The following is a 24102-nucleotide window of genomic DNA, read 5'->3' on the forward strand; positions in this document are numbered from 1 at the left end:
ATCCAATGGGGACGGCAGGTAGCGAGGGCCTATCCGAAGCTCTTCGGCGTCATGAGCAGCCAATAGGAGTTCGTGTAGAAGCGAGTCGGCTCAACAGCTTGTTATTTGGTGGATTGTGGCAGTAAATCGGGGCGAGTGGGGAACCGGGCGCAGGAACTGTCGCCGCAGCCGGGAGTGGTGCTGCCCGGACGGGGGCCCACGGAGGTCAGAGGGACGGAGGACTCTGGAGCTGACAGCGCGCACTTCACTCGCAGTTGGTAGGTGGGGAGAGGGGAATCGGGGGATACTGAATGGACCTAGCGGCAGTAGCAGCTGCTGCTGCTGCTGCCCAGGGTCCCGGTGCAGTTGGAAGGTTTGGAGGTGGGGAGAGGGATGCTAGGCAAGTGGTGCGGCTAGCGCAAGGGAAGGGGCCAGCCGTGGAGCAGTGGCAGCAACTGTGGGAACCGCCGCCGCCGCTGCAGCTGCCTCCTCGTCCGCTTCCCCGGGTTCCCGGGAAAATGGCTGTGGGGCTGGCTGCGCCGCTAAGTTTGCTTCCGCGCGGTAGAAGCGGGCTGCTTGGAGGAGCCGTCCCCCAACTCTGCGGTGCGTCCACCCCTGCGGAGTCCGTGGCAGGACTCGAGGGGCTGGGGGCTGATACCTCTCTGGGCTGTACAAAAAGTTGAGGCGGGCGCGGGGAGGAGGCGGCGGCTGCTGCGGTGCGGTTCCCCTCCCCTCCCACACCCTGTCCGGGCCACCTCCCCTCCTCCTCCTCTCCGCCCCCGCCCCCTCCCCCGCGCAGTTCTCCCGGGGCTCTGGAGGCTCCCGACTGAAGGCCGCGGCCCCTGCCCCTTCGGGTGAAGGAGCGCTTCTCCTTCCTGACATGGTGCAGAACGAAGGAACGAGAGCAATGGCGCCGTGACACTCCGCTGCCGCCACCGCGGGCCCGGGGCGGGCCAAGGGGGCCGAGCGGCGGAGGCGGGGCGCGGGCCGAAGTCGGGGTATCCGGGGGACAGCGGAGCGTAGGCTTGGCGGTCGCCTCCGCGGGGGACCTGGGGAAGCCCGAACGGCGCCTTGCCCTTTTCCCGAGCTATCTGTCCTGGGGCTCCGAGTTGAGCATTCCGGGTCCGAGTGGCCATCGAGGCGGGGGCGCGGTGGGCCGCTGGCGAGCTCCGGGGCGGAACGAGCTGCCCTTTGGCGCGCTGGGGTTCTAGCTGCCCCTTCAGATCCTGCGTCCGCCCTTGGAGAGGGGTCTTGTCCCTTGACCGGTGAGAATTCTGCCCCGCCCGCTGGCGTTTGTTTACTTTCTTTCCCTTGGTCGCTCCCCGCAGTTGACTGATTCTGTGCCGGTCTTTCTCCCTCCCCGTAGTTCTAGCGACTGCAAAGATAGCTCGCTGAGCTGGAACCCCACAGATCACCAACAAAAATGAAGGTAAGTGGAGTCAACGCTGCCCCTATCCTCGTGCCCTGGACACTGCCAGTTGTGAGACTAGTGCCGTGGAATGTCATTTGTTTGCTACTCAAAATTGATGTCCCTGCTGAGCAGCAGTTTCGGCAAAGGAGGATGTGTTGAATGGGTGAGAAATGATCTGTGTGTCTAAATGCGGAGTTTGGGCCCTCTCTGTAGCAGCCTTTCAGTTGTTGTCCATTAGGATAGTATTTTTAAACACTTCCTGTGTTGGCAGCAACCTTTGCAGAAGTAAAGCTTTTGTCCTGCTTTGGTTCTTTGGGGGATTTTTTGAAAATTTTTTTCTTCCCCAGTGCCAATGTGATTTTCTAAGAGAAAGAATACATGGATTAAGTAATGAAGGTATCATTTCTTCTGTGTGTTTAGTGAATTCATGTGGATAAAATATTTGAAGTTGAACTATATTATAGTTTTAGTTAAATCTGTACAGTAAATATTTTAAAACATATTCTGACCCTAAAAAGATATATATTCTACTGAGAATGACTGCAAATAACAGTATGTGGATGGTTAAAGGGAAAGGATCTCATATAACATTCTTGAATGCTGTGGCCATTGAACGTTTCAGGTCAGATTTTTATTTGCCAAAAGCGTTCCTATTCAATTTGTATTTCTTGTAAATGCACTTACTTTAAAAGGTACCTAGTTCCTATCTTATTTACTGTTTCAGTGTATTAAGCTCTGAAACACAGCATTTTCCCAAACTTTCTCCTGGTTTTCTATTTTCTCGAAGTAAATGATGTATTTAACTTTCTTTAATATTACTTGGGAAAACTTATTGGAAAACAAAAATAAAAACATTTTCTACTTAAAAATGTATCTCCAAAGTATACATTGTTACCTTTGCATTTAACAATGTTAAGTTGAACTTGTATGGTTACACTTTAACTTCTGGGAAGAAAAAAAAGGTAAAATGACAGATTGAGATAACAATCATCCTGTTACCATCAAGATTAAAATAAGTGGTAGAGTGAAATTTCTCACATCTTTCGATGTATCATTCTGATCATGTCCGTTTGCTAAACGTAGATATTTATTAGTAATGCTTATATATTTATACCAAGAAGATTAGTGGGGTAAACTAGGTATGTCTACGAGTCTTGAGCCATGGGTTCATATCTGCATTCATTGGCTGAATTGAAACTTAAAACCTTTCAAATGCAGCTTTTAGCCAATGAATTTTCCAAATTATACTCTCCTTATGAAAAGATGTTATCTTTACATAGCTATGTCAATGAACAATTATGTATTTTTAGTGTTAGTTTTAGTAGCAATATTTATTTTAATTTGAAATTTAATTTTATTTATTAAAATTTTTAATAATTCTATAATAAAAAATTTATTTTCAGGAGGATATAAATGAATAACTTAATTTTATGATATGTGTAATATGAAATATTTTCCTGCCATTTCTTATTTTTCTGCTTATATAAATAGTAGAATTTTTTAAAAATTTTGTATCTGGAGAAAAACATTGTATTTCGTCACCGATAATTTTGAATTACAACTTTAAAACATTTTATCGCATAAGGACATCAGTATGTAAAATAAAGAGTTGCTGATCAAGTGTTTGCTTTAGGGTATTTTTCAAATTTTCAGTGATACTAGTAAGTTATTTTAATATTCTTAATGCTTCAAACACAATCTTTTAATGACACTCGAGGTTGGAGCAGGGAGACATAGTAATGACATTCACAGTTTATGTTCTTTTCACCAGGCGGCGGATGAGCCTGCCTACCTGACAGTGGGAACTGATGTCAGTGCCAAGTACCGAGGTGCCTTCTGTGAGGCAAAGATTAAGACTGTGAAAAGGCTGGTGAAAGTTAAGGTAATATTTGTTTTTATGCAATAGTTTTATTAACTCTAGATTGAAGAAAGTTGGGGAGAGACTGCAAATCAGGATTTTATTGAGTCATTATATAAAGATACTTTATATACTAAACTTACAGGAAAAGCACATTAAAAATTGAGAAATAAAGAACTTGGCTGGTGGCTCACGCCTGTAATCCCAACACTTTGGGAGGCTGAAGCCAGCAGATCACGAGGTCAAGATATCAAGACTATCCTGGCCAACATGGTGAAACCCTGTCTCTACTAAAAATACAAAAAAATTAGCTAGGCGTCGTGCCTGTGCCTGTAGTCTCAGCTACTTGAGACTGAGGCAGGAGAATCGCTGGAACCTGGGTGGAGGAGGTTGCAGTGAGCCAAGATCACACAACTGCACTCTAGTCTGGTGACAGAGCGAGACTCCCATCTCAAAAAAAAAAAAAAAAATAGCTAGGTGTGGTGGCTCATGCCTGTAATCCCAGCACTTGGGAGGTGGAGTTCGAGACCAGCCAGACCAACATGGAGAAACCATTTCCCTACTAAAAATACAAAATTAGCCAGCATGGTGGCGCATGTCTGTAATCTCAGCTACTTGGGGGGCTGAGGCAGGAGAATCTCTTGAACCTGGGAGGTGTAGGTTGCGGTGAGCCAACAATGCCATTACACTCCAGCCTGGCTGACGAGTGAAACTCCAGCTCCAAAAAAAAAACCCTCAAAAAGGGAAATTATTCCAAAATGCTACCACCAACAAAATGCTACCACTAAAATACCATGCTAATGATATTTTCTGTCATTTGGATCTTAACTATTTGTGGAAGCATACTTGGACTGTAATCTATTTTCTTTCCTTTTATAATGTTCAGGTAGAGACAATTTCAGTGTTTAAGACAATACAAATACAATGGGAATTGGTTTTCAAGATAGTGTAAAAAAGCATTTAAGAAGTTAACTTTGGGCTGGGCGTAATCCCAGCACTGAGGGAGGGCGAAGTGAGCAGTCTTGGCCAACATGGTGAAAACCTGTCTCTACTAAAAATGCAAAAATTAGACTGGGCGTGGTGGCTCATGCTTGTAATCCTAGGACTTTGAGAGGCCAAGACGGGTGGATCACATGAGGTCAGGAGTTCAAGACCAGCCTGACCAACATGATGAAACCCCATCTCTACAAAAATACAAGAATTAGCTGGGTATGGTGGCAGGTGCCTGTAACCCCAGCTACTCAGGAGGCTGAGGCAAGAGACTCACTTGAACCCAGGAGGCAGAGGTTGCAGTGAGCCGAAATTGTACCATAGCATTTCAGCCTGGGCAATGTAGTGAGATCTTGCTTGTTCAATAATAAAAATAATAAAATTAAGTGGTGTAGGCATCTGTGGTCCCAGCTGCCCTGGAGGCTGAGATGGGAGAATTGCTTGAGCCTGGGAGGTCAAGGCTGCAGTGAGCTGTGGTTGTGCGACTGCACTCCAGCCTGGTTGACAGGGCCAGACCCTGTCTCAAAAAAAAAAAAAAATTATTTTTTTAAGATGCTTTTATTCGGGAATAATTTTTTTTGATGATACCTTCTAGTAGTTTTCTTAAATGAATATATTTTTAATAGCCTCTTTTACTTTATACTGAAATTTAAAAAGTAATGCTTATTATAAACATTTTTAACATTATAGAGGTATAAATATAGTTTATGAAGTCCTCTTTAAAAAATTTTATTTATTTCAGTTGACAATTTTACATATTCATGGGCTACATAGTTATGTTTTGCTACATATAATGTATGGTGATTAAGTCAGAATAATTAGCTTATCCATCATCTCAAACATTTTTCATTTCTTTGTGTTGGTAATATTCAGTAATCCTGCTCTCCACCATTGGACACCATGTAATACAGCATTGTTGACTATTCATCCTGCAGTGGTAGAGAACACTGTGAAAGTCCTCCTTGATATGACTCCAAAGAGATTTGATGTAGTCTTCCAGATTGTTTTACTGTGCTTATCATACAATTATTGTCATTGGTATTAGATCATGCTATATTGCAGTTTGCAGTTTGCTTTATTCACTTATATATCTGATTGTTTCCTACCAGAATTAAGTACCATAAAAGGAGGAAACGTCTGACTTGTTCTATGCCCAACACATAGAATAGTGGTATATAGTGGACACTCAAAATTTGTTGACTCAATGAATGAGCTAGAGCAGTGATTCCTAAAGTGTGGCCCTAGACCAGCAGCATCAGCCTTACCTGGGAACTTGTTCCAAATGCAAATTTTCCCCACCCTAGATTTACTTCATCAGAAACTCTGGGAGTAAGATCCAGTAATTGTGTTTTAATAAGCCGTGTAAATATTTCTGATGCGTGTTAAAAGTTTGAGAATCAGGCTGGGCATGGTGGGTCACGCCCTGTAATCCCAGCACTCTGGGAGGCCAGTGTGGGCAGATCACTTGAGGCCAGAAGTTTGAGACCAGCCTGGCCAAAATGTTGAAACCCTGTCCCTACTAAAAATACAAAAAAAAGTAGCCAGGCATAGTGGTGCACGCCTGTAATTCCAGCTACCCTGGAGGCTGAGGCATGAGATTTGCTTAAGCTAGGGTAGTGGAGGTTGAGACTCTGTCTAAAAAAAAAAAAGCTTGAGAAACATTGAGTAAAGGAGTGTGATTTGTAGGGTAGATAATTAGATGGATTTATGATTATTATAAACTTTATATTTCAGTTTTCTTGATGAAACTTCAAGTATTTATTATGATAAGTTGCCAATTGACATTCATTTATTTTTGTTTCTTTTTACCATGTCAGCTATGTAGGATTTAATTACTCTATATTTATTTGGGATTCTTTAACAATTTAAATTTGTTATTAGTATTGTGGCTCATATTTAAAATTAATACAGTGATTGTTTTAGGAGGTCTTATATGTACATTACCTAGATTTTGAATTTATTTGGACCGTCTGTTATTTGTACTGTAGTAACCAACTCTGTATTTAGAAGGGAGCACTCGTTTATATCATTGCATATTATGATTATTGTTAAGCTTCACTTTATAAAGGGTGAGAGTTCTGGTTTTAATTTGTTTACCTTGCATATAGGCAATACAATTTGATCCTCTTTTTTTGTTCTTTGTGTACTTGATGACAGTCAGAACCTTTGTGACTTGTTAAACAATAAAGGCAGGTGTGTGTTTTTTTTTACAATAATCACTACAGATTATTATATAGTTCATTCAGTAAATAGTTATTAAGTACTGGTAATATGCGTTCACACTTGGTAACTGTTGGGGATATAGCAATGGACGGAGGACTCAGCCCTCAAGGAGCTCACAGTTAAGAGAATGTAATAAGTATTGTAGCAGAGGTCACCACAGGGTGCTAAGAAAGCATAAATTAGAGACTTTATTGTTACAATGTTACTATAAATGTATGTTTTAAAAGTAATATGCAAATTATTGTGCAAAATGTTTTACAGGTACTCCTGAAACAGGATAATACCACACAATTGGTACAAGATGACCAAGTAAAGGGTCCTTTAAGAGTATGTATGTTGTATAGTTTAAAATCTAAAATAATCATAGATTTACACCATATTTATTGAATTTACATTTCTACATAGATTTATCATTTTATGAGAATGTTAATCAGAAAACAGTACAAATGAAGGGTTTAAATGTTGCAATAGCTAAATTCTAAGTTTTAGAATACTAAACATTTTCTAGAAGGGTAGTTTAATATATATAAACATGTTGAGTTTTTCACCTACCTTTTTGTTTTGAATTCTTGAACTGAATACCTGACTTCGTTTTTTGCATTGTTGCTGTATCTGAGGTGATGTTTAGCCTTCTAAGTTCAGTATCATAAGCCTGAATCTTTGCTTGTTCTAATTTATCAAGTAAACCATATTCACTTTCTAATTCAATTTAATGAATAGCTAGATTATGTTTCCCATCCATTTCTGGCCATTTGTTTATATAATAAATCTGTTAGAGTACCACTTTGATTAATATCTGATATGCAAAGGTCTGGAAACTGAAAGAAGGTCAACTGGTCCATCCCACTCTCTCCAGGTGAACCTTTATCTAAAAGGTCCCTTAAATATAAATGTTGAATCTGGTATTCAATGTTTCTTTGAAAGAAAATTGAGGCTATTTTGGTTGACTTATAATTTTACAGTTATTCTATTTAATTTCCTCGAAGGCATTGTGATACAGTGGAAAAGCTCTGAAGTAGGATTTAAGAGACTGGGCTCTCATCCTGGACTTTGCAAATTATTTTCTCTTTCTGAACTGCAGTTTTCATTATGTAAAGTAGGGGTCGTAATAGCTACCTAACTTTTGTCAAAGTGTTTTGGGACTCAAATTGCATAATAAATAGACAAGTACTATAAATGATAAAGATCTAAGACAATGTAAGATAGAATTATCATAAGTATGGTATTTATTTTTCTTACCTAGATTATATGGTTGGTGGGAGTGATTTGGTTTATTTGTTTAAATTTGGTAAGGAAATTTGGACTCATGTTTTAGGTGGGAGCTATTGTTGAAACAAGGACATCTGATGGATCTTTTCAGGAAGCTATTATCAGCAAGTTGACAGATGCTAGTTGGTATACCGTGGGTAAGTAATTAAGTAATTTAACACATAGATTTGATTTGGAGGTTGCATATATCTGTGGTTTGTGGATACAGTGAATCATTATGATGGCAGAGAAATATGTATTATTTCCCATCAGTTTACTGGATATAGCTGGCTAAAATTCTAAGAATGCCCCCATAGGTAACAAAAATAATTATCTCTTACACTAACTTGGCCACTTGTGTCTATTTCATCCAAGAATGTATTTTGTTTTAGGTTATTTTGATGTTTCTCTTCAAGAAAGTTAGATCACATTATTGTGATCACTTTTTCTATAATTGCAATTAAAATTGCATAGTTGCAGTCTTTATTGTATTGCTACATATTTTATATGAGGGTAATGTAGATGTTGCCAGACAATTTATAGATTTAAAAAATTCTGACCATAGTAGCTTCAAGACCAGGTGATTGTAACTTACTTTTTGATTTTTGACAGTGTGGGTGATCATATTAACAGCTTTCAAGGCCAGGGATGGTAGCTCATGCCTGTAATCCCAGCACTTTGGGAGGCCAAGGTGGGTGGATCAATTGAGGTCAGAAGTTTCAGACCTTCGGCAGCAGATTTCGGCTAAAAAAAAAAAGAAGTTTCAGACCAGCCTGGCCAACATGGTGAAATGCCATCTCTGCTAAAAATACAAAAATTAGCCAGGCATGGCGGTATGTGCCTGTAATGCCAGTTACTCGGGAGGCTGAGACAGGAGAATCGCTTAACCCTGGGGGGCAGATGTTGCAGTGAGCCAAGATCACGCCACTGTACTCCAGCCTGGGGGACAGAGTGAGACTCAGTCTCAAAAGCAAAACAAAACAAAAAACAGCTTTCAAGAAAGATACAGATGCTCCTAATATGAGTGTGTTCTTAACATTCCATGCATATGCTTATACTGGCTTTGGATAGCTTTATTGTGTTAATAGTAAGAAGCAACAAGTGTCATAGTACATGTGAGTTAAAACCTCAAAGTAGTACTTCAGTAGTTACTGTCATTATGTTGATGAGAATAGCATTAGGTAACATTTCCAAATCTCCTCTCACTCAATACTTTTACAAAAACTACAAAATCCTGGGATAACATCCAATCTATAGCATTGTTGGTTTTTATACTTATTTCTTGGTTTAAGTGGTATAGTTATTTTGTGATTTTCTTGTAGATATAAAAGAAACAATCATTTAGGATTACTTTTAGTTTACTTGATTTGTTGCTTTGGGTAAAAATAATTCATATCCAGTTGATGCTCAGTGTTGTGAAGAACTATGCTTTGCTTAAAAATTTCTGTTTCTGGGCCGGGCGTAGTGGCTCACGCCTGTAATCCCAGCACTTTGGGAGGCCGAGGCGGGTGGATCACGAGGTCAAGAGATCGAGACCATCCTGGTCAACATGGTGAAACCCCGTCTCTACTAAAAAATACAAAAAATTAGCTGGGCACGTTGGCACATGCCTGTAATCCCAGCTACTTGGGAGGCTAAGGCAGGAGAATTGCCTGAACCCAGGAGGCAGAGGTTGCGGTGAGCCAAGATCGCACCATTGCACTCCAGCCTGGGTAACAAGAGTGAAGCTCCGTCTAAAAAAAAAAAAAAAATTTCTGTTTCTAACCCTCTGCCTTCTGTTAGTACTACCAATTTGCTGTGTGTAACTGCTTCTTTCTAACCTTTTGATTCTTCCTGGACTTCCTTGAATTTGGTGTTGGTTTACAATGGTGCCATTATTCTGAAGTACATATTTTTAGGAAGCTTAGCTCTGGCTGTTGATATTTGTTAAATGTTTAAAAACTAAGCAGCTGGACATGGTGGCTTGCACCTATAATCCCAGCACTTTAGGAGGCAGAGGTGGGTGGATCACTTGAGGTCAAGAGTTCCAGACCAGCCTGGCCAACATGGCAAAACCTCATCTCTACTATAGATACAAAAATCAGCTGGTGGTGGCTGCCTGTAATCCCAGCTACTCAAGAGGCTGAGGCAGGAGAATCTCTTGAACCCGGGAGGCTGAGGTTGCAGTGAGCCTAGATCGAGCCATTGCACTCTAGCCTGGGCAACAAGAGTGATACTCCATCACAAAAAAAACAAACAAATAAAAACTAAGTTTAATGTTAACTCTTAGAGAATAAGTAAATGCAACTTTGCTTTGTTAAAGACCTGATAAAAATTACAGGTGTGTGTAGAATCAGCAGAAAATATATGATGCATATTCAGATATTAATATTGCACTCACTATAAAGATTATACTGATATTACCAGTAAAGCTTTACTGATAAAATGTGTATGCTCTACAGAAGGAGTACTTTTCAGATTTTCTCATTCTGGTTTCTTCATCCCAGAGTAATTATTCAATTATGAATAGCAACCTCTGTCCTCTACATGAGTAGCATTTTAGTGTTTCTAAAAACTAGTCACTACTAAGCATTTTCTATGGTGATTTTCTGTGTTGGATAATTACGGAAGAAATTGTATAATTCTTGTTCTCAAAGAGCTTTAGCATCTTAATTGTGTATAATTGAGGTATCAAGCATTGGTGTACATAAGAATCACTTGGTGCTTGCTTAGAAAAATGAGGCTTTCACGACCTTAAGCCTCTCCAATTAGGCCTGGGGATGGCAAAACAAGAATGTTTTAACAAGCATGTCAGTGATTCTGATGCAAGTAGTTCACACTTATAAAAATAGGGAGAAACAGTTTTGTTTGGGAGACAAATTCAAAATATTAAAGATTTTTGCACTTATGTGCATCAAGGAAATTCATGAAAAGATTTTGAAAGGCACTGTTCCATTCAGAAAACTCAACATAGCACTGCCATAAAGAACATTTAGATATTGAAGGAAGTGGATCACATAAAGAATAATCAGAGTATAATGACCCGAATTACCAGTTGGTTTAAAAATATGGCAAAATGAAATGTATAACCTCTTGGGTCATGAACATCCCATATTTTTCTTTCAGTGAGTACCTACTACTTATTGGGTTTAATTGCTCTTTTCTGGAATATATCTTGATTTCCAGTTCCTAGCAAAGTATTACGTGAGTATAATCAGAAAATTGTTCCAAGTGTTTATGACGTCCATGACCTTTTTCGGTTTCATGAGATACCAGAAATTATGTCAGATAATTAAAAATGAAACAAAAGAGGATACCACATTGCTGGTTTGGATCAAATAGGAGTTAGGATCATTAGTGATCTGAAGTTATTAGAATCGGTGATACTGTGGTGATTTGTGCCTGTAGTCCTAACTGCTTCTTACATAATATAGGTATCAATTTCCCTTCTGTTAAACTTTATTAATCAATTTTGAAAGAGATTTTGGATATAATATGACTCTGTTTTTTAAAAATCTGGTAATAGTTTACCCTCTAATGATTTATTTCTTGTTTTTTGTTTGTTTGGTTTAGAGACAAGGTCTTGCTCTATTTTTGGGGGGGGAACAAGGTCTTGCCCAGGCTTTTTTTTTTTCTTTTTTTTGAGACAGAGTTTCACTGTTGTTACCCAGACTAGAGTTCAATGGCACGATCTTGGCTCACTGCAACCTCCGCCTTCTGGGTTCAAGCAATTCTCCTGCCTCACCCTCCCGAGTAGCTGGGATTACAGGCGCGCGCCACCATGCCCAGCTAATTTTTGTATTTTTAATAGAAACGGGGTTTCACCTTGTTGACCAGGATGGTCTCGATCTCTTGACCTGGTGATCCACCCTCCTTGGCCTCCCAAAGTGCTGGGATTATAGGCGTGAGCCACTGCGCCCGGCCTTGCCCAGGCTTTTGTACAGTTGTACTATCATTCATAGTTCACTGAAGCCCTGAATTCCTGGGCTCAAGCAATCCTACCGCCTTAGCCTCCCAAAGCGTTGGGATTACAGGCATGAGCCACTGCTCCTGGCCTCCCCTTTAATGTTCAACAATAAATAGCACCAACTCAAGGGGATGTTTTTGTTTTTATTTTTGAGCAATAGAAATATTTCCTCTTCCTACTATTCATACCATAGTTTATTCATTGATAAGGATATCTTGATTAATAAGTTCATAATGTTGGTTTTATTAAAAAAATTAATTTTTTATAGAAACAGAGTCTCACTCTGTTGCCCAGGCTGGAATGCAGTGGCAACCATAGCTCCCTGCAGCCTTGAACTCCTGGGCTCAAGTACAGGTGGTATGTACCTGTAATCCTAACTCCTCCTACCTCAGTCACCGGAGCAGTTAGGATTACAGGTACATACCACCACACGCAGCTAATTTTTAGATTTTTTTTTTTTGAGACGGAGTTTTGCTCTTGTTACCCAGGCTGGAGTGAAATGGCGCGATGTTGGCTCACCGCAACCTCCACCTCCTGGGTTCAGGCAATTCTCCTGCCTCAGCCTCCTGAGTAGCTGGGATTACAGGCACGCGCCACCATGCCCAGCTAATTTTTGTATTTTTAGTAGAGACGGGGTTTCACTATGTTAACCAGGATGGTCTCAATCTCTTGACCTTGTGATCCACCCGCCTCAGCCTCCCAAAGTGCTGGGATTACAGGCATGAGCCACCGCGCCTGGCTAAATGTTTTTTAAATTTAAAAGACAAGGTCTCACTGTGTTGGCCAGGCTGGTCTCCAACTGCTGACCTCAAGGGATTCTCCTGCCTTGGCCTCCCAAAGCATCAGGATTACAGGTGTGGTGGCTCACACCTGTAATTTTCAGAAAATCTTGAAAAATTACATAATTTAATGAATTTATAAAGTACTCAAAAACATTTTATATAACTTTGTGAATTAAAGAAATCTTAGTCTGGGTGCAGTGGCTCACACCTGTAATCCCAGCACTTTGGAAGGCCAAGGTAGGCGGAACATTTGAGGCCAGGAGTTCGAGACCAGCCAGATCAACATGGTGAAACCCTGTCTCTACTAAAAATACAAAAGTTAGCAGGACCTGGTGACATGCAACTGTAATCCCAGCTACTTGGGAGGCTGAGGCACGAGAATCGCTTGAACCCAGGAGGGAGAGGTTGCATTGAGCTGAAATCATGCCACGACTGCACTCCAGCCTGAGTAACAGAGTGAGACTCTGTCTCTAAATAAATAAATCTTAAACTCTTTCTTTTTTTTCACTTAAAGTTGGGAGGGTTCCTATGTAAAACTGTAAAATAGTTGTTTGTATTATAATCCCCTTTTGAAAAATCTCTTTGTTTTTATTTAATATTTCTATCCATGATAAAGTATATTGAAGTGAAATGAATTTTTCACTCTAAAAATCTGATTTTATTTTGAAGTGATTATTGAAATTTTTGAATAGTTCAAATTCAAAAATTGCTGAAATTTTTATTTGAAATGTTGAAATTGTTGAAATTTTTCATCAGAACAGTTAGTTTGGTTTTCATCAGAACAGTTAGTTTGCCATTGATTAATGATAAAACACTGTGGAAAACATGTTGTTATATAAATTTGGCAGTGTTGGTCTTACATTTGCATTTTCCTTCTTCATGCCTCCATTTAAATGTGTGTGTGTGTTTAATGTCATCATCTTTGGTATCATAGGCATTAAGAAAATGTGAAAACCTTTATGGTTTAATCTTTTCGAAATTTTATACTTACAGTAGTACTGACAAGAATTACATTGTTTGTGATAATTTCATGATTTAAAAATTTTAAAAGAATAGTGGTTTATTTGTTAGACTTGATACTGTATGAATCATAATTTTTTATATTAAATATTTAGTGCACTATTACTCAAGTGTACATCAGTGATGTAATCATTGGAGGATGTTGTGTTTTAACCTGTCATTATGCCTGCAGCTAGTCATTAATTTCTGGATCATTGACTGTTTATAGCACAGCTGCTTTTGTAGAATCATGGTTCTTTGAGTATGTACTTCAGGAGTTTTTAATTTTCTCCACATTGTCTCCTGCATGTAAGAGAGTCTAAGCTAGGTATGTTTAGTAACATAACAGGGAGAACTGATTGAAGTAGACAAATATTTAACTGTTGAAAGTTTTTATATAATTTTCTTTTTGAAAAACGTATTCATTTTTTAAAGGTAAGTGTAGGATTTAAAGGCAAAGGGTTTGCTAATAAAACAGCGTTTTAAGAAAATAATTCAGGATTGTAATTTCATAGGTAACTAAAAGATTCTTAGATATTAAATGAATGTAATATAGAATTTTTAAAATTAATACTAACCTATTCTGTTACAATAGAAAAGTATCTAGAATTATGAAAATTAGTACTATATATATATATATATATTTTGCACTTTTATTGCCCAGGCTGGAGTACAGTGGCATGGTCTTGACTCACTACAACCTCTACCTCCCAGGTTCAAGCGATTCTTCTGCCTCAGCCTCCCAAGTGGCTGGGATTACAGGCATGCGCCACCATGCCCGGCTAATTTTGTATTTTTAGTAGAGACGGGGTTTCTCCATGTTGGTCAGGCTGGTCTTGAACTCCCAATCTCAGGTGATCCGCCTGCCCCAGCCTCCCAAAGTTCTGGGATTACAAGTGTGAGTTACTGTGCCTGGCCAAGTGGTATGATTTTTAAAAATATGTAGTTAAAGTAAAAAACTTGAGAAAGCATCTATGTAATTATGTTTTTTTTTTAAATTCTTTTAAAAAAGACTTTATATCTTTTTTTGGAGACAGAGTCTTGGTTTTGCTCCGTCACCCAGTGGTACAGTCATGGCTCAGTAACCATGCTTGAGCCTTGGTTTTCCTGGTTTAAGCAGTCGTTCCACCTTGACCTCTCCAGTAGCTGGGACCACAGGCATAAGCCAACACGCCTACTCTAAAAACTTCATATCTTTCTTTTCCTTATTTCAACCTTTATTTCTAACTACTCAGCTGGGTACAGTGGCAGATTCCTGTAAACCAGTCATTTTCAGAGGCCAAGGCAGGGCGATCATTTGAGACCAGAAGTCTGAAATGAACCTGGGTAAAATAGGAAAACCTTGTAAACTACTTTTGTTTTTTGAGACGGAGTTTTGCTCTTATTACCCAGACTGGAGTGCAATGGCACGATCTTGGCTCACCACAACCTCCGCCTTCTGGGTTCAGGCAATTCTCTTGCCTCAGCCTCCTGAGTAGCTGGGACTACAGGCACGCACCACCATGCCCCCCTAATTTTTGTATTTTTAGTAGAGACGGGGTTTCACCTTGTTGACCAGGATGGTCTCGATCTCTTGACCTCGTGATCCACCCGCCTCGGCCTCCCAAAGTGCTGGGATTATAGGCATGAGCCACCGTGCCCAGCCTGAATAAACTACTTATATCCTTTTCTAACAAAAGAAAGAACTTGTATCTAATGACTTTAGAATTTGGCAGCCAGTACAGGTGTAGTAGGTTATCGTGCAAATAATTAGAAGCAGTAAAATAATTCAGTAGCATTACCAGGAGTCAGTTTCTGGAAGTTAGGGGTACACTATTGATAGCTTTAGTGGAAAAATCTGTAATGCTTTTTTTTAAATCAGGTTTTTGTTCATTCTTCTGTGATGGCAGTTAATTTAATATTTATGCTTCGACTAGGTTGCTAATGGGTTAAGAAGGTGGTTCTGTAGTGATAGAAATAAAAAAAAACAGGCCGGACATGGTGGCTCATGCCTGTAATCCCAGCATTTTGGGAGACTGAGGTGGGTGGATCATCTGAGATCAAGAGTTGGAGACCAGCTTGACCAACATGGTGAAACCCTGTCTCTACTAAAAATACAAAATTAGCTGGGTGCGGTGATACATGCCTGTAATCCCAGCTACTCAGGAGGCTGAGGCAGGACAGTCACTTGAACTTGGGAGGCGGAGGTTGCAGTGAGCCGAGATTGTGCCATTTGCACTCCAGCCTGGGTGACAAAGTGAAACTAGGTCTCGAAAAAAAAGGGATCACTAAAACAACTGGAGATACTTAAGCAGTTATGGGCAGCCATTTAACTTGTGTTTTTGGTATCTATGGAATGAAAAATATGGCATGGTATGCTTACTGTAAAGGTTTTGTAAAATGACTAAAATAATGGTTCTTACAAATATTAAGCCCTAATAATAAGAGCATTGTGTGCTTAAGTTTTTATTTCATTAGTGTGCATAAATTCTCTGATATCTTGTCCTTATAGTGTTTGATGATGGTGATGAGCGAACATTGAGACGTACCTCGCTTTGTCTGAAAGGAGAGAGACATTTTGCAGAGAGTGAGGTAGGGTGACATGGATGAACTAGGTTGCTAATGGGTTAAGAAGGTGGTTAATTTGGATTGAACTGTAGGTACTGATCTAGAGGTAAAATGTTATTTAATTAATCTGTTTCTTATACAGACACTTGACCAGCTTCCATTAACAAATCCAGAGCATTTTGGAACGCCAGTAATTGCAAAGAAGACAAACAGAGGAAGGAGGTCTTCTCTTCCTGTGTGAGTTTTTCATATATGGCATCATTATAATTACAATTATTATAACATTAAACAAGTGATTTTCTTGGAATGGCTAAGTTCATTTGGGTAAGCTTTCCATAGCATCTCATATTCTTACGTTAGACATTTTACCTTAAGTCGACCTTGTTCTTAATTATTCCCATTATTCACCCAGGAATGATGACAACTCTTATTTCAAAAATGCTATTTTTGTTTTAAGTTACTTTGTCAAAGTTTTTAATTGATATGATGATTTTTCTATTTTAAATGAGTATATGGTTTTTATCTTTTATTTCAAAAACATTTCAAACTTGAAGATTGCAAGAATAATACAATGAATGTCTATATAATCTTTTTTGTTTTTTTTTGAGATAGAGTTTCACTGTGTTGCCCAGGCTGGAGTGCAGTGGCACGATCTGAGCTCACTGCAACCTCTGCCTCCCAGGTTCAAGTGATTCTCCTGCCTCAGCCACCCAAGTAGTTGGGATTACAGGCTCGCCACCACACCCGGCTAATTTATATATTTTTAGTAGAGACAGGGTTTTGCTATGTTGGCCATGCTACTTTTGAACTCCTGACCTCAAGTGATTGATTTGCCCACCTCGGCCTCCCAAAGTTCTGGGATTTTAGGTGTGAGCCACTGCGCCCAGCCTAATGTCTATATACTCTATCTAGATTTACCAGTTTTTAACATTCTTCAACACATTTGCTTTATGATTCCCTCTCTGTATATATATAGTAATTATTTTCGTATTTTATAATAATTTTATTTTGCTGAACTATTGGAGAGGAGGTGGCAAGCATCATGACCGTTTATCAATTAATGCTTAAGAACAAGGGAGATGCTCTTACATAACCAAAGTATGAATACCAAATTCAGAATATTTAACATTGATAGACTACTATCATAATATGTGGTTAATATTTCAAACTTTGCCACTTGTTCCAATGATAGCCTTTATTAGCATCCCCCACTTCCCCTGATTCCAGGATCCAATTCAAGATCATGCATTGTATTTAGTTTATGTGGTTCTTAAGTCTCCTTTAATTGGAAAAATTTCTGTAGTCTTTTTTTTTCCCATGACATTGACAATTTTTGAAGAATACAAGCCAACAGTCTTTTAACCTGTTTCCAAATACGGGTTTGTTGGATTGTTTTCTCATTGTTAGATTCAGGTTATACATTTTAGACAGTAATACTCTGTAAGTGATGTTGTGTGCTCAAGGAAAACACAGCAAAAACTTATAAGTTTGTCCCATACTTGGTGATACTAACTTTGATCACCTGGTTAAGGTGGTGTCTACCAAATTTTTCCACTTCAGAATTACTATAGTTTTTTCCTTTGTAATTTATAAGCCTGCATGGAGATACTTTGGGCCTATTTAAATATTCTATTCTTGGTCTAACTTTCATTCACAGGTTTTATCATCCACTAATAATTCTTGCCTGAATCAGTTATTACTATTAAGATTGCAAAATGCTGAATTTTCTATTTGCTACATTTTTAAGTTATCATTTAGCTATAATGAAATTCTTTTCCTAGCACTATGGATTCTAATTTTACTTAATGAGTTATAATTCAGGTTGTCCAGATTTAGCCAAGGGAGCCTTTCCAGAATGGCTTCTGTGTTCTTTTGATATGGCCTCACCATTTCTTGAGCATTTTTTCACCTTCTGACATGACAAGGTATCCTAGGCTCACGTTAATTTTTTCCTGTGCCAACCCTGGAATTGGCCATTTCTATAAGGGTTTCTCATTTCTTTTAGTGGGAAATAATATTAGAAACCAAGATCCAGATATTAGATATGTACTCTCTGCTGCTGGGGAGTATATAATGAATATCTTTAAAGGCAAAGTCAAATAACATGTAAGCTGCAAACCAGAAAGTAATAAAAGACCTCTGAGGACCCTAAATGGAAATCCCAACTCAGCCATATATTACATATATCACTTTGGGAAAATTAAGCTCTTAAAGTTAACTACATTTACGTGTATTAACTCAAATCTTCTTAAAAACTTGTAAGATATTCTTATCCCCAATTTATTGCTGATGAAAATGGTAGCAATAATGTCTTGCAGATTTTGTGAGGATTAGACAATTTTCATTTTTGTTTGTTTGTTTTTTTGAGACGGAATCTCACTCAGTCACCTAGACTGGGGTATAGTGGTGCGATCTCAGCTCACTGCAACCTCTGCCTCCCAGGTTCAAGTGATTTTCGTGCCTCAGCCTCCTGAGTAGCCAGACTACAGGCATGTGTTACCACACCTGGCTAATTTTTGTAATTTTAGTAGAGATGGGGTTTTCTTATATTGGCCAGGCTGGTCTCCATCTCCTGACCTCAAGTGATATGCCCGCCTTGGCCTCCCAAATTGCTGGGATTACAGGCATGAGCCACTGTGCCCAACTGATAATGTATATAAATTTATCAGTGTGTAATAAGTACTCAAGACATGATCTATGTTTAATAATTCAATACTCAGTTTTTATTCATAAGCTAGCTCCATAGACTTCTACTGAAAACTCCCAGGCCGGGTGCAGTGGCTCACACACCTGTAATCCCAGCACTTTAGGAGGCCAAGGTGGGCGGATCATGAGGTCAGGAGATTGAGACCATGGTAAAACCCTGTCTCTTAAAAAAATACAAAAATTAACTGGGCATGGTGGCACGTGCCTGTAGTCCTAGCTACTCGGGAGGCTGAGGCAGGAGAATTGCCTGAACCTGGGAGGTGGAGGTTGCAGTGAGCCAAGATCGCGCCACTGTACTCCAGCCTGGCGCCTGGCGACACAGTGAGAGTCTGTCTCAATAAAAAAAAAATGAAAAAAGAAAACTCCCTTATAATTTTAATACATTGAGTTATCTGGTTTCTCAGGGTGCAGTAGATTGGAAGATACGTCAAAATAAAATATAGGTAGGATTAGTAAATGTAGTCAATGAGTCACACAGCTGAGAAGTCTAGGAGAAGAAATGAAGGACTAAAACTGGAAAAATATAATGAGCTAAATGGTTTTGAGCCATTTAATAAGAGTTAATAGCTCTGTATACTTTAGTAAACTGCAACATTATCAATCATTATCAACATACTGGTAATTATGGCAATATTACCAAACATTATCACTGCAGGATATCTTCAAGAAGTTGTCAGATTCAATATATATTCATTAAGAGCTCAAATGGGAGTACATAGTTATTTTTATTTTAAAAACTATAGGCTTGGCTGGGTGTGGTGTTTCACACCTGTAATCCCAGCACTTTGGGAGGTTGAGGTGGGAGGATCACTTGAGATCAGGAGTTCAAGACCAGCCTGGCCAACATGGTGAAATCCCGTCTTAACTAAAAATACAAAAATTATTCAGGAGTTGGTGCACGCCTGTAATAGCTAGGAGGCTGAGGCAGGAGAATTGCTTGAATCTGGAAGGTGGAGGTTGAGGTTGCAGTGAACCGAGATCATGCCACTGCACTCTATCCTGGGTGACAAAGTGAGACTCCATCTCAAAAAATAATAATTATTATCTATATATGCACTTAAAATTTGTTGACACATAAGGTTAAACTTTAGTTACCCAGATAAGTTACCTAAATAAACCCTTATGTGTATTTTAATGAGATATCTTCATAGCCAGTTAGAAAATTAAAGTTATATTATCTGGCATAAAAATAGAAGGACAGTATTTAAAAAAAAAAAAAGTATTTGGCAAAATAAGTACTTAATGGTGGTGAAATTAGGTTTCTCTGTCCCAGGTGGTGGTGGCATGAGAGCCTAAGTCCAAGCACTCATTAATCTAGTGAAGTGAACTCAGAGTTACCTAGATAGCTCAGGACTACATACTTCTGTGAGGCTAAGGAGGGACCCATGTCTTCAATTATAGTAAGAATGAAGAGGCTACTACTTCAGGGTAATCCATTAGAAATTGAATTGACCATATTAAATACACAATACTTTGTATCAAATAATAGTTCGTGTTAGGATAATGATCAAGTTATTCTAACTTTTAGTACCGAAGATGAAAAGGAAGAAGAAAGTAGTGAAGAAGAAGATGAAGACAAGCGACGTCTCAATGATGAGCTACTAGGAAAAGTTGTAAGTGTGGTGTCTACAACTGAGAGGACTGAATGGTATCCTGCTTTGGTAAGTAAGGTTTCTTTGCAAAGTTAATCAGCCCTCTAAATATTTGTTTAAAGTGGATTTTTTTTAAAAGCATTTAAAATATTTTGAAAATATTAAACAAAGTTGTACTTTATTGGAGATTTTTTAATTGAATAATCATAGTCAGGTCCAGAGTACTTCCCTGTCTTCTTTGTCTATTCTCTTTCTTTTAATTCTCTATAACCTTTTATTGAGCTCTTTTATATTTCTTCCCTCTATTCCCATTATCATGGGTTCCCTTAACTTGATTCTTGAATTCTTTCTTCACTATTAATTCAGACTCATTTTCCAGAACTAACTTTTTTTATTTTTTGAGGGGAAGTCTGTCACTAGGCTGAAGTGTGGTGGCGTGATCTCAGCTCACTGCAGCCTCTGACTCCTGAGTATCTGGGACTACAGGCACACGCCACCATGCCCAGCCAATTTTTGTATTTTTAGTAGAGATGGGGTTTCACATTGTTGACCAGGATGGTCTCGATCTCTTGACCTTGTGATCCGCTTACCTTCGCCTCCCAAACTGCTGGGATTACAGGGATGAGCCACCACGCCCGGCCCCAGAACTAACATTTTTTTTTTGAGATGGAGTTTCGCTCTTGTTACCCAGACTGGAGTGCAAAGGCACGATCTCGGCTCACCGCAACCTCCGTCTTCTGGGTTCAAGCAATTCTCCTGCCTCAGCCTCCCGAGTAGCTGGGACTCCAGGCGCGCACCACCATGCCCAGCTAATTTTTGTATTTTTAGTAGAGATGGGGTTTCACATTGTTGACCAGGATGGCCTCGATCTCTTGACCTCATGATCCACCCGCCTCGGCCTCCCAAAGTGCTGGGATTATAGGCGTGAGCCACCGCGCAAGGCCTCAGAACTAACTTTTATAGAGAAATCTTTTTTTCCTCCCTTTTTTTTTTGAGGCAGAGTCTCACTCTGTTACCCAGGCTGGAGAGCAATGATGTGAGCACAACTCAGTGCAGCTTCGGCCTCCTAGGCTCAGGCATTCCTTCTGTTTCAGCTTCCCAAGCAGCTGTAACTACAGGCATGCACCTCCATACTTCTCTGCTTTTTTATTTTTTACTTTTTGTAGAGATGTAGACTCACGATATTGCCCAGGCCAGTCCCAAACTTCTGGCTCAAGCAGTCTTCTCCCTTTGGCCTCCCAAAGGGCTGGACTTACAGCCAGTATGCCTGGCTGAGAAGTCTTTTTAAAATATGGATTTAGTTATGATAACTCCCATTCTCAAATATAGAAAACCTTCGGCATGTCTGCCTAGTTGATCGGTTTTGCATTTTTTTAATGGATGTTTGAGGCCATCCTTGGCTCTTTGTTTATATTCTGTTTTTAGTATAAACTCAAGTTCTTTAATTGCCCCATATTTAAGATACATCACTCCTCTAAGCCTTTATCCCTGCCTTAAATTAATTAGTATTTACTGAGGATCTGCAGTGAGCTTGGCTTTGTTCTAAGCTCCTTAGAAGGTAAACAAGTATGAGGTTTAACTGTATTGCCCTCAAGAAGCTTACTCTAGACATCTAAGAGATTACATAGTTATTAAAGATTATATAGTAAATTTTAAAAAATTTTGGTACACAATGGATTAAGAAAGGGTGTATGGAAAAGAGGGGTTTACCTAAATTTTAAGGAACATTTTGGAAATGGCATGCTTTAGGGGAGTTGGTAGAGAAAGCTAATTTTTGCTTATACAGATAAGGAATGATAGATAAGAAGAGAGAGATGAGAATTATTTCAGTGGAATAAAAAATAATTGATAATTAATGCCTGTCTCTTCGCTTCCAACTCCTGTACTTCCTCTTCCACTCCTTTATCACCTCTTAAATATCTCATAAAGTTCAATTCAAGTCCTACCCTTTTTGCAGGGTCTCTCTGAAATACTCTTGTTTTGTTTTGTTTTTGGGAGAGGGTCTCTGTCGCCCAGGCTGGAGTGCAGTGGCGTGATCACAGCTCACTGCAGCCTCCACTTCCCTGGGCTCAGGTGATCCTGCAACCTCAGCCTCCTGAGTAGCTTGGGACCACAGGTGTGTGCCATCACACCCGGCTAATTTTTATATCTTTTGTAGGGACGAGATTTTGCCATATTGCCCAGGCTGGTCTAAAACTCCTGGGCTCAAATGATGGCCTTGACCTCCCAAGGTGCTGGGATCACCGGTGTGAGCCATTGTGCCTGACCCCTAAGTACTCTTAACATAAGTGTGCCCCTTTGAATTGTGGTATCACTTATCTCTAATAATAATTGTGGCACAAAATGTGTCCCAAATTAGATTATAATCCTGTAAATAGCTGAAAGTATATTTTTAGGTTTCTGTGTGCATGTAAATGTATCACTCAGTTCCTAGATAATAATTTACATGGGAAAATTCTGAAAGTCCCTTGAACCTTTCATTTATAAGTAGATTTGCCAAGAGTTTTTTTTTTTTTTAAATAACAAATTTATTTATTTATCCAGTAGATTTATCATAATTTACCAGGGGATATTGAAAATAAAAAATGAGTAAGACAGTATTCTTACATTTGATGATTTTCTGTATGATGCACAGAATAATCCAAGTAACAGTAATATAAAACAATATGTGTTCAATATTAGGACTCCCTGGCCTGAGAGATTACATTTATTTGAGGAAAATACAGAAAGCCTTCACGAAGCAGGTGCTTTTGAGCTGAGCTTTGAAGGGTTTAAAGATAGTAGGTAGGCAAAGCTTCACTAGAGAAAACAAAAAATAGGTTAAAAAAAATAGCAATGGGTTTGTTCATGGAACTGTTTGCTCTTGGAATTCATTTTGGCTAAATATTATGTGTGAATAGGGGAGGAATAAGAAATATACCTGCAAACATAATTTGAATCTAGGGCAGAAGAGTCTTTAAAAGTTCATATAAAAATTTGGACATAATTCTGGAGAGAATTTTGCAGAAGAGTGATGTTATTTGAGCTACATATTTAGGAATGTGAATGAGGAAGTGGTATGTTGCGGGAAAGACTGGAGGTGGCAGGAATCTATTTGAAGGCCATTAAATAGTTCATAGGTGAGATATTTAGACCTTGGGTTATGCCTACTCATCCTTTAAAATTTACCTTAAGCTTTTCCTGCCACACCTTTTTCTTGCCCAGGTTAGGTGAAATCTTCCTCCTCCATGTTTTCCTATTATTATGTGCCTAGTGGTATCACTGTATTTATCCTCCATTGTGTTGTTTTTGTGTATATTTTTATGTTTTCTCCTTCAGTACGCTGTTAGCTCCTTGAGGGTTAGCACAGCTATAGTATTAGTCTAATAATTACCAGCAGGCCAGGTATGGTGGCTCACACCTGTAATCCCAGCACTTTGGGAGGCTGAGGCAGGCAGATCACAAGGTCCAGAGATCGAGACCATCCTGGCCAACATGGTAAAACCCCGTCTCTACTAAAAATACAAAAATTATCAGGGCATGGTGGTGGGCGCGTGCAATCCCAGCTACTCAGGAAGCTGAGGCAAGAGAATCGCTTGAATCTGGGAGGTGGAGGTTGCAGTGAGCTGAGATGGTGCCACTGCACTCCAGCCTGGCGACAGAGTGACACTCAGTCTCAAGAAAAAAAATAATAATAATTACCAGCATCTAGCAAACAAACAAAAAATATTTATATCCATCCAGTGTTAAGACCGCTGATATGTCTGCCAAGACTATTCAATTATCTGGATATACACTGTTCAGTATGATAACCATGAACCCTATGTGGCCATTTAATGTTA

At 39.3% G+C, this 24102-nt stretch overlaps 1 protein-coding gene across 3 annotated transcripts in view; it reads left to right on the forward strand.

Annotated features, from left to right (window-relative positions):
- The first annotated feature begins 100 nt into the window (after positions 1 to 100).
- Positions 101 to 24102, forward strand: part of ARID4A (AT-rich interaction domain 4A) — a 71776-nt gene continuing 47774 nt past the window's right edge. For 2 of the 3 annotated variants that reach the window (XM_009006092.5, XM_009006093.5), the window contains exons 1-8: positions 101 to 257; positions 1346 to 1408; positions 3162 to 3272; positions 6723 to 6788; positions 7777 to 7867; positions 15928 to 16007; positions 16126 to 16220; positions 20218 to 20350. In XM_009006092.5, coding sequence (XP_009004340.1) covers positions 1403 to 1408; positions 3162 to 3272; positions 6723 to 6788; positions 7777 to 7867; positions 15928 to 16007; positions 16126 to 16220; positions 20218 to 20350 — 582 coding nt within the window. In that variant the 5' untranslated portion in view covers positions 101 to 257; positions 1346 to 1402. Of the gene's footprint in view, positions 258 to 774; positions 1245 to 1345; positions 1409 to 3161; positions 3273 to 6722; positions 6789 to 7776; positions 7868 to 15927; positions 16008 to 16125; positions 16221 to 20217; positions 20351 to 24102 lie in introns of those variants that run through there. The other variant, XM_017977129.4, reaches the window with a different exon arrangement.

The sequence above is a fragment of the Callithrix jacchus genome, chromosome 8 (assembly GCF_049354715.1).
Source record: "Callithrix jacchus isolate 240 chromosome 8, calJac240_pri, whole genome shotgun sequence".
NCBI classification, from domain to species: Eukaryota; Metazoa; Chordata; class Mammalia; order Primates; family Cebidae; genus Callithrix; species Callithrix jacchus.